Here is a 10,681-nt window from a genome sequence, read left to right as displayed (position 1 = left end):
CAGCACTCCCAGTCCCTGCCCCACTCCCTCCCTCACTGAGGGAGGGCTTGATCTGCCCCCCAATGCCCTTTCCCTCTGCAGACTTACCTTCAGGGCACTGGTCTCCATGCTGTCCATCTGCGTTCCTGGCCACGTGCATCTTGCAGCTGCGTGCATTTACACGGCATCTGGGGCCCTGGCCTGCAGGCATATATTTATCGGTGACATGGTTGGATACACTGGCCAAAAAAAGCCCATTGCATATAATGTTAATTTTCCTTTTATCAGTGCCAATCCAATATGGCACCATTACATTGGTGCGCCTCTACTCCTAACTAAGTTAGGTGGACCATTTAAAATAAACTTTTCATTAACATTGTGACATCAGCCACAGTGGCTGACTCATGTTCCAAATAGTTTTCCCAGAGTGTGCCATGCAGTGACATCAGATCAGCTGCAGTGGGACCATGCAGCTGGCTGACTCAGGGTCAGATCTGAGCAGTTTTTCCCTTACATTGCCTGTTTTTTCACATTTACAACAAGGGAAACCATGCAAAACATGTAGTAGCATAGGGGTGGCAAACCTACAGCATGAATGGCACAGATGGCATGGGTCACTTCTGTGTGTGGTACACAGCAGATTGAGGAGAGGGCAGGCAGCACAGCAGCAGAGAAGGCAGGGAGCAGAAAGCGGAGTAGCAAGTAAGATAGAGTACAGAGCAGGAAGGAGAGAACATAGAGGCAGATAGGGCAGGGGAAGGGATCGGGGCTTAATTTGTGACATACCTGCCAAAAATGTTGTTCCCCACTGTACTAGAGGTATTTTAGGAAAGCTCAGGTTAATGTAGTATTACCAGGACTAAAATGTATGCAGGGGTATTGTCCAGCCTTAGTATACTGGGGGATCCTTTTACATATTTAGCTTAGAAAGAGGGGGGATCTTTAAGATATTGTTGTTGCTACTGACTATTGAGAGCATTTGACCCAGCTGCTTAGGTCTATGTGGGCGCATCTACACATGCATATTAATGCGAAGCAGTCAACTCCATAGCTATAGGCTCTGGAGTTTATTGCTTCAGGCGCACTGTTTGCTCATGCGCCTGGGACTGCAGCACATTGAGCTAGCTGGGTTGGAGCAGTCCCGGCTGGCAGAAGGTCCAAGCAGCCCAGGGCCCAGGGCTGCTTCCCCGCCCTCCCCGCCCCAACACTGAAGCACTCTTGTGCCCCAGCCAGCTGGGACACCATCTACACTTCCACTGCTGGGGAGTAAATTAGTTTACCCCAGCTTGATAGGGGCATACATGTAGACACACAACATTTACTGCGCAGCTAATTAGACTGCTGTGTAATAAACATCTTGTGTAGACATGCCCTGTGGAGACCATTCAACATCACTGCACGTACAGATTATAGCCTTCTTCCCAGAATCTTCAAAGTGTTTTGAAAAAATTAAATGTTATCTACCATAATAGATTGTATTATATTTTTCTCTCTTAATAGCTATCCCTTAGTACCTTAAGATTGTACTTTGACTTATTTTATTAAGATACGGTTTTGAAGTTCATTACTGCATTTATGTCCTCACAGCTAACATAGTAAGCTACCCGATAGAAAAAAAAAATCCCATAAATATAAATGTGTAAAGCCTGTAACTTTGCGCTGGAGCTGAAGTCAGTGCGAACACTGTACTGTACCCAGACTTGTATCAAGTTCGATAACAAAAAAAGAAAAAAAAGTTATGTACTTTAGTCAAACAGGTTTTTTGGCAAGAGGGTGGGGGGCCTTAATACTTTTAAAACAAAATACCATGTGAGATCCTACCTGTCTTTCCTTGCCCCTGTACTTTTTCTGTCTACATGACTATAGAAGACTAATAAATTAATATGGTATTTCTTATTCCAGATTATCTCAATCAGATTTACAAATTGTAAATGTTTCACTTCTAGAGTGGAACAAACTTGTCTGCTATGCAGGAGTTTAAGACAGGAAATGAGATAAGCTATCTTACTGAAACTCGAGGGGAAATATTTGTAGGCAGTTTCACTGATTGGAACTAAGCTAAGTCACTGTGTTTATCATCCTTGACTTCTGACAGTCAGTCAAGTGTTAGAGTCTGGGAACAAAGTGTCATCTGAAAGATGTCACGATAGCTGAGCAAGGCTTTTCAATTCCATGCTGCAGTATTGGGCTCAGAATAGAGTACAGTGAATAATTTCATTTTCTGAACCACCAACATTTTGTCTTGAGAACATGTAACTGTTACTAACAGGTGTTTATTGTTATTTTGGTTAGTCATTTTCATTTAAAATGCATTAAAAAAAATGCCAAGTAATACTAGTAGTGAATTATCATTAGCAGAATTGTAGCAGGACACAATCGTCCCTGGACCAATATAATAACAGCAACAACAATCATAATTTATAATAATGATAGTTATTATTATTATTACTGTTATTAGCCAAAACAAACATTTTTTAAATAAAGGAAGTAGACACTATATTACAGAAACTGTCACATACTTATTAACAAAAAGAAGTGTGTATATGTTTGTATTTTCTCATTCAAAAGAGAAGTCAATGCTCAACCAAGCTATAAAGGTCTCTGCGTATGCTATGAGCAAGTAAATTTCAGGACTGCTTGCAGAAAAGATATTCAGCACAGGTATGATAGTTTATCTGTTGGATTCAGGGCAAAAATAGGTGCTTGGGATCATTATAACTAGGGACCTACCAAAATTGTGGCAGAAATGGGCTGCACAGCGGCTCCTTTAATCTTGCAGGTTTCCCTGCTCGCCACTTGCCCCTGATTGGCGGGGAGGCAAAAACTGCGGTTTTAAATATGGCACTGTTTTTGTCACGAACATGTTTGTCAAGATTTTCTAGGTTATGTTAAAGTCAAGCACTGAAAAATTTAGGAAATACCAGAATTAAGGTGGTTTATGGAACCTTCATCCTACATCCTTCTTTCATGCAGGCGTTGTGATACCATCTTTACTTGCATAATCGCATACTGTTTTATCCACAGAACTTCTGCCTCTTTCAGGGCATAAAATGGACAGTGCTTACTAATAAGTAGACCCATGCTGTATCTACTGTGCACTGCTCTAACCTTCCTTTAATGACAGAATTACTGATTTCCTTACAGGCTTGTCTTTGGCACTAGTCCCTATAGTATTTGAGCAGCTATTATGGGCTGCTGTGGTGGTGCAGGTGCTAAGATGCACAGTTCACAACCTAGAGGTCATAAGTTTGAGGCTGATAGCAGAAGTGCTCACAACGCAGCCTGTCAGATTCCAACGAATCTGTAAATTCTGCTAAATTCCTTGACAAAAGAACAGGAAAAAAGAAAGTGGCTCGTGTTATTTTATAGGTAGAAGTTTGTAGCACAGAGAGGTTAAAATTGAACATGTATAATTATATTATTCAGCATATGCTTTTATAAGCATATGCATTGCTTCTCTATGGGGCTTATCTCGTAAGCATAGAATCAAAGCATAAATATGTATTATTGAACATGTATTAAATTAGGAACCCATCTGAAACTTCTAGGGCCTGATTTTTTGCCAAATACATAGATAGCACTGCAAAGTAATCCATTTGTTTCAAGAACAATTGACTGCAGTTTCAGCTGTGATTGGTCAGTATTTCTGCAAGTTAGACCTCAAGGTCTCAAGTCAGACACTTACGGAATGAGGGACACAAAGTTGCAGGGTGGGCAAGTCATGTATAGGTAGCCACTAATTCTAAGATTTTAAATCATATTGTCCTCCCTGGGGTGCTCCAGCAGGTTTCCATCCTTTAGATCAGTGGTTCTCAAACTTTTTTTTTTCGTGGACCACTTAAATTGCTGGGGGTCTTGGCAGACCACTTAATAAACTTCTTTTGTTCTACAAATCAAATCACACAATTCATATTTTAATATCAGTAGTCTTACCTTTCTAATGTGATGGATGTGCCTGTTTTTTTTGAGCAAAGTTCTGGGAAGTGAGGTGTAATGTTTGTCAGCTTTAGCCTTAGGTGAGATTCAGCCAGAGCTGTCCCTAGGGGTGTGTGGGGCCTGGGGCATATCAACCTGTGTGGGGGCTAAGAGAAAGGGGGTGGTGAGTGGCCGGAGCCAACGGAGCTGGAGTTGGGTGGGGAGCAGCCAGAGCTGGCAGTGCTCGGCAGCAGCAGTGGTGGCAGCAGAGCTGGCAACGCTTGGCAGCGGAAACACGTGGTGGCTGCAGCAGTACCTATATGGCTCTGACTGCAGGGGCCCCCAAAGTGCAGGGCCTGGGGCATTTGCCTCAATTCACACTCCCAGGGACATCTCTGGGTTCAGTATTCATCCTGCTTCTGTATTTGGACTTGAGGGCAGTAAGTGGTGAAAATCCTGTCTTGCACAGGTACATAGTAGCAAGTGGCATCAGAAAACTAACTGCTTTGTCTGCAAGTTCAGGGTACTCTCGAGTTCTTTGAATCCAAAATTAAAATACGGAATATCTTTTAAATTCTGACTGTAATGTTTCGTCACAAGAAAGCTCCAACAAGCACTCTTGTGCCTTATTGGACAAACCAGAGGGCAACTCACTGATTTCAGTTCTGAAAGGATTATGTATCCAGTTGTTTGGTTCAGCTTCTACTGGAAAGTAATCTTCAAACTGTTTCTTAAGAGCAACAAGATGTTCTTTGATGTCATTTTTTATTTTTATTTTTTGTCAAGAACCAGTTCATTTTCAGACAGAAAACCTTCCAATGTTGGAAATGCACTGAAGTCATCCTTTTTTACACGACTAGCAAACAAGTCAAGTTTCTTGATCATTGCATTGATTTTTGTCTTGCACATCCAATTAGTCACTAAAACTCTCTGTGGTCCAGCATTCAACTCATTTAGGCTTGTGAATATATTGGAGAGGTAAGCCAATTGCAAGAGGCAGGATGGATCTTCAAAACAATTTGTGAATTGGAATGGATGGTTGTTAGAAATATCTGTACTTCTGAACGTAGCTCAAACAAACAAGTAAGTACTTTGCCTCTTGACAGTCACTGTACTTCTGTATGAAGAAGTTGTACATGAGCACTACCTATTTTATTACAGTGTACACTAAAAATTTGAGAATTCATAGGTCTAGCTTTTATAAAATTAACAGTTTTCACAGCAGAGTCCAAAACACCCTTCATTTCCACTGGCAGTTTCTTGGCAGCTAGTGCTTCTCGATGAATGCTACAGTGCACCCATGTGGCATTAGGTGCCACTTCGCGGATATGAGCCATTACCCCACTATGTCTTCCCATCATTGCTTGTGCACTGTCTGTACGTACTCCAGTGCAACCTTGCCAGTCAATACTGTGGTCCTTCACAAGCTCATCTAGTAACTGGAAAAGTTGTTTGGTGCTTGTATTTCTTAGCACTGAATGACAAAACAAAATGTCTTCCAGTATTTTCCCTTCCCACTCATGCCTGACGTATGCAAGAATATTTGCAAGGTCAGCGACATCAGTGGTCTCATCCAGTTGCAATGCAAAACACCTACTGCTGTTCACACATTTCACAAGAATGTCTTTAACATTAGCTGCCAGATCTCGAATTCTGTGTGAGTGTCATTTGAAAGAGGGACACAATCTAACTACTTTGCCATCTTCTCTCCACACATTATAAACACAAGTTTTTTATCTGCAGGCAGAATAAGTTCTTCCCCAATAGTGTGAGGCTTCCCCGCTTTGGCGATTTTGAAGGCTTGCACGATATGAAGCTTCAAGCTTTACATTTACTGTTGCATGAGCAAACATGGTTACTTTCCCTTGTTTCAACTCATTGAGTTTGCGCTGAAAAAAATCAGGAGGTTTATCTTTGAAAGCAGCAAGTATTGTCTCCAAATGACACCAGAGATTTACAGGCTTTAAGTTTTCATTAGCCAGCGCTGCATAGCATAACACACATTGCGGCCCTGGTTCATCTTGTTCACCAATCCTTGTGAAGCCTAAATTAATATAGCTTGAGTCACATTATTACCCTTTTTTGGCATGTCAGTGTATTTTCATTACCGGTACTTCTACTTGTACTGGTTCCTGGTAAATATGGGTCTGCACTCAAAATTTCCTTTGCGGATGTATGTTTGCTTTCTGTACTCTAGTCTCATAGTTGACTTTGAACTTTTTGCTGATCTCACCATCACTGGTTTGATTATTTGTTTCCTTGTTCAAATATCCCATTTTCAATCACAAATCCATTTTTGCGGGTTGGCTACTATCCTGCTTTCTGGACTGACAACTGTTTCATTTTTTTGAAAAAGCACTGGATTCTGGTACAGTCAGTACTTTCCGCGTGACAGTGATGACCAATAAATACAATACAGGTAGGTTAACTGAATTGCATCCAATGAAAACCACATATACACAGCTGAAAAATGTGACCAATTAAAACCATGTATGTAGTACCGTAGGGTGATACCAATTTAAAAAAAGCTTCACTTCTGGATTAAATACGAATAAAACTAAAATAACAAAAATATTTTCTTTAGCACCGGCATCATCATCAAAACAGCCTTGATCTCTGTTGTCCAAAAAAATTAATCAAGTGCAGGGCCAAGTACAGATGTTCTCAATTTGTTTCCGCAACCTTTCTGCGGACCACCTGAATGCAGCTCGTGGACCACAGCTTGAGAACCTCTGCTTTAGATCTAGTGTGGAGGACTCTGCCCTTTGAGATGCGGGGCAGGGGAGAGAAACTGTTGGCAGCAGCAGGTTGTCCATTTCTGGGTTATCCATCTCTTTGTGGACCCATACCCTGAAGGGCCATGCTTTGCCAGTGAGTCTCAGGTGTCTGCTGATGGCAAAGGAACAGTGAATTCAAGAGTCCTGGCATTATTCAGGGCGTTGGAAGGGATTGTGCCCCTGAGGGAATGGATCCATCTGTTTGCTCCCCACAACAATGACCTCTTCTGCTTCATCCTGTCCAAAATATCCCAGTCTTTTCTTGTCTGTACCTTTGGCTCCCTTGCCCTAGCCCCGGGATCCTTGCCTATTCAGTCTGTCGTCTTCCTCTGAGATTCCCCCCAGATTCTTGCTCTTAGCACCCTACTCTCTTACCTGATCTATCCCCACCATCTCCATTGCTTTCCATTCCCAGTCTCTCTGGCTTCTTGTTGGATCTCAGGCTTCCTTTACACTTAACTTCTCAGCTTCCAGTCTTGTCTTACCCTCCTGACTCCAGCCTCTAATCCCATTTTCTCTCTCCCCTTCTGTTTGCCTTCCTCTCCCAAATCTCCAGTCCCAGCCTCTCCCTGCTGAGTTTGTGATCTAACCTTTGCCTTGTATGGCTCTTGTCCAGTTTTCATTCAAATCAAGCAGAATGGTCTCAATAGGGAGGTAAAGGTCAGTCTACCCTGAGCTCTGATATCCCCTGCTATCAGTTCTGGTGGCTGACCACGTGCTAACCAATTAGAAGGAGCACATGGAGAGAATGGCCTGCTTGGGCCGTGCATGGAACATTTAGCTCTGAAGCTGTACGGTGTAAAGCTTCAGCTGGATCCTTTAGCTCTGCAGCTCTGTCATGCTTCTATTCATATGCACACTGATATTTTTTTCTAGAGACTTGGCCAAATCTGAGTGGATAATACTGGTGATAAGAAAAGGCATGTCATGTAAGCATAGTTTGAATTCATGCTTCAAATCATGAAGCCGCTGTAGCTTCTTGCTGAGACAGTTGTAAAACTTTAACATGGGAGGACTTCTTTTCGTTGTAGTTTTCTGGTTTTTTTTTTTTTTCTTTAACTTGTTTTTGGAAATGACTAGTGCATTTTTCCAAGAATCTTCCCAATAATTCAGTGTGAGATGGGCACTCAGCATGGAAAATTTCTGCCACAATAGACGATATCGTATATTTGCATGAGCAGAACTCTTGTGTTTTGGGAAATGCCCAGCAGTAAACGTAATAATAGGGGATTTTTCTGGCTCCATAAATTACATAAATGTGTTGCCTCATTTCCTCCCTCAAAGCCTTCCTTTGAGCGATTGAATGTAATGCTTTTTCTATTGGTGCCTAGGTACAAACTGCAATTTTTAGTTAGCTTTCGTGGATAGGAGGAATTTGAGAGCAGTAGAACATAGGATGGTTGAAATAGGGGCAACTGCATATGTACAAAGCAGCTACAATTAAATATGTGGTCAAGAAAAGGCAAATGTGTAGCGACCCTCTCTTCTGAGAATTTAAAATACTTTTATGTCTTTCTCACCTTATTCTAGAGTCTGCTTCCCAATTACCAGCACCACAAAATGTGACAATTGATTCACGTAACTTGTATAACTTACTGAGATGGGCTCCTGTTCAAGTGAAGAAAGGTCCAGTGTTCTATACAGTCCAGTATAAAACGTGAGTAAATAATTCTTGTGTACTGAATTAATTTCATTCTAATAGAAAAGTAGCCAAATAACAGAATCTAAAAATGAATTAAGTATGGATATGAGAAATAGAGGTGCACTGATACATTGGTCTTGTATTAAATTGGCACAATAAAAGGAAAATTGACATTATCAGCAGTTGGCTTTTTTTGCCTGATGTGGCCGATAATGTCGCTGATAAATGCCATGTGCATGTACGCGGCTGCAGTACAGCCCACAGGCACCCAGGAGTGCAGCCTGGCAGCATGGAGAGCAGCGTCCGGCTGGTAAATCTGTTGTGGGGGAAGAAAGGGGCATGGCAGGGGTGGACCAAGGCCCCTGTGATGAGGAAGGGAGTGGGGCAGGAGCAGGGGCAGGCACTGCACAGCTGGGGTGGGGTGCAGGATGGAGCTGCAAGCAACTCATCTGGGGGTCACAGGGAGTGGGGCATGGCTCTGGCTGCTGCACATACCCCAGGAGGGCATAGAGGGGTATGTACCCCCCCAGATCTGCATGCAGGGCAATGGGGACTGGGGCCGGGGACAGTGCCAGGCTCTTCCCCAGGGGTGGGGTTCGGGCAGGTGGTGGCAGTACTAGGAAGGGAGGGTATGGGGGGTGGGGGTGGAGCTACAGCCATCCCAGAATTCACCATAGCCCCCCTCCCAGTGCTGCCATCACCCATCCCAGGGGCAGCCTGGTCCAGTGCAGATCCAGGGGCACATACCCCCAATGGCTCCCCCAGGTTGTGTGCAGTGGTGGGAACCACCCCTACCCACACCTCCCAGAGAAGCTGTGGTTCCATCTGCGCCACGCCCTGACTGTGCAGTGCCTACCCCTGCTCCAGCACCAGCCCCACTCCCTCTCTCACTTCAGGGGCCTCGATCTGCCCCCACCACGGCCCTTCCTTCCCCCCCCCCCCCGTCCCCCAACAGACTTACCAGCCACACACTGCTCTCCAAGCTGCCAGGCTACATATTGGCAATCAAATCTGGATCAGTCAATATGGCTTATTAAAAATCGGCCATCAGTATTAGCCCAAAAAATCTCTATCAGCGTACCCCAATGAGAAATGTGTGTTTTACTAAAAAGAGACTTCCATGTTTGTTTAGAAAAAATAGTGATTAAGAAGTTCTTTTGACTGTGGTCTTCATTAAACAAGAAAAAGAAAGAAATCCCCTTTTCTTCCCAACTGTTTCGCCCCCTTTGTTCTCAGTCAGTTCTGACACTGTTCCTTTTGAATCCCATAATCATTTAGATGAAGGATTTCCTGGTTTATTCTAAACTTCTGTAGAAGTGCAGGGTTTGACCTTATTCCTGGTGTGCACAGATACACATGAAACGTGAAATAAGTGTTTCAATTTGCTCAACTACAAATGTGTGAGCGCCCACCCCTCCAGGACATAAAAGATGATAATCATGGCCAGGAATAATTGCGTTGTCTGATGGTAAATGGTCAGCATACCTTTACTACTTAAGCATTAAATTTCCTTTATTTTGAGAAGAGTCCCAGGTGTTAAGAGAAGGCAGTTGCAATGTAAAACTTCCAGAGTTGTATAAAATGCTAGTTCTTTAGAAATTTGCTGGCTGTGATGGATATTTCAGAATTAGTTTTCTGCCAATTGTACTAAAGATAACAGCAAGGAGAGTAATTTGGCATTAATTTTTTCTCTCTTTTGTATTTCAGGCAGTCCTATGACAAGTGGGGTGAAATTAACTGTACGCATATTGCAGAGACTAAATGCAATTTCACAAGTACAGAAATTCAGAGCCACTGGATAACTTTTTTCCGTGTTAGAAGTGAGCTAGAAGACATGCAGTCTGACTGGGTGGAAACAAATGCTTTTATGGCAGTGAAAGACAGTAAGAATTCTTTATGATCTCAGCATCTCTCCTAGAGTAAATCTCTGAAAAGCGTGGTGATTTTCTGCTTAGTTTTATTGCTCGCTTGACTATGTATTGTGTACAGTGGAAGTCAAATGACAGGCCTTGCTGGGTCATGATTCTGCTTTTAAAATCTGTATGGTTAATGGTAACAAGAAAGTGGTGCGGGTATAGGGACCTAGTGGAATTTTGATGCTTGTCCATTCTGCTCTGAAGTTAAACAGGACCCAGCAGTCAAACTGTTTTGAATGTCATGTAAACACGAAGTTTTCTTTGTTTTCTAGCATACACAGGTCTCATCAGAACCTGAACCTGTCTGTATTTTCCTGGGTTTTTTGAACAAAGGAAACTCCTCCATTGCAAATAATGACTTTGCCTGTCCAAGTTTGCTGAGGAGCGTGCCTACCTCTCCCCACATCTTGGTGTCAAAGGGAGAGAGAGGCTGCAATTAGATTTAGACAGAC

The 10,681-nt window shown here is 42.8% G+C and overlaps 1 protein-coding gene across 1 annotated transcript in view; it reads left to right on the top strand.

The window, feature by feature from the left end:
• The window catches only part of IFNGR2 (interferon gamma receptor 2 (interferon gamma transducer 1)), a gene marked incomplete at its 5' end in the record, with an annotated part of 27,464 nt that overhangs the window by 5,434 nt on the left and 11,349 nt on the right, over positions 1-10,681 (top strand). The window contains 2 exons of the mRNA XM_019523890.1: positions 8,202-8,328; positions 10,021-10,196. Coding sequence (XP_019379435.1) covers positions 8,202-8,328; positions 10,021-10,196 — 303 coding nt within the window. The remainder of the gene's footprint in view (positions 1-8,201; positions 8,329-10,020; positions 10,197-10,681) is intronic.

The sequence above is a fragment of the Gavialis gangeticus genome, unplaced genomic scaffold (assembly GCF_001723915.1).
Source record: "Gavialis gangeticus isolate Ggan-Ray unplaced genomic scaffold, GavGan_comp1, whole genome shotgun sequence".
NCBI lineage: Eukaryota > Metazoa > Chordata > Crocodylia > Gavialidae > Gavialis > Gavialis gangeticus.
This window is presented reverse-complemented; position numbering and strand designations above follow the sequence as displayed.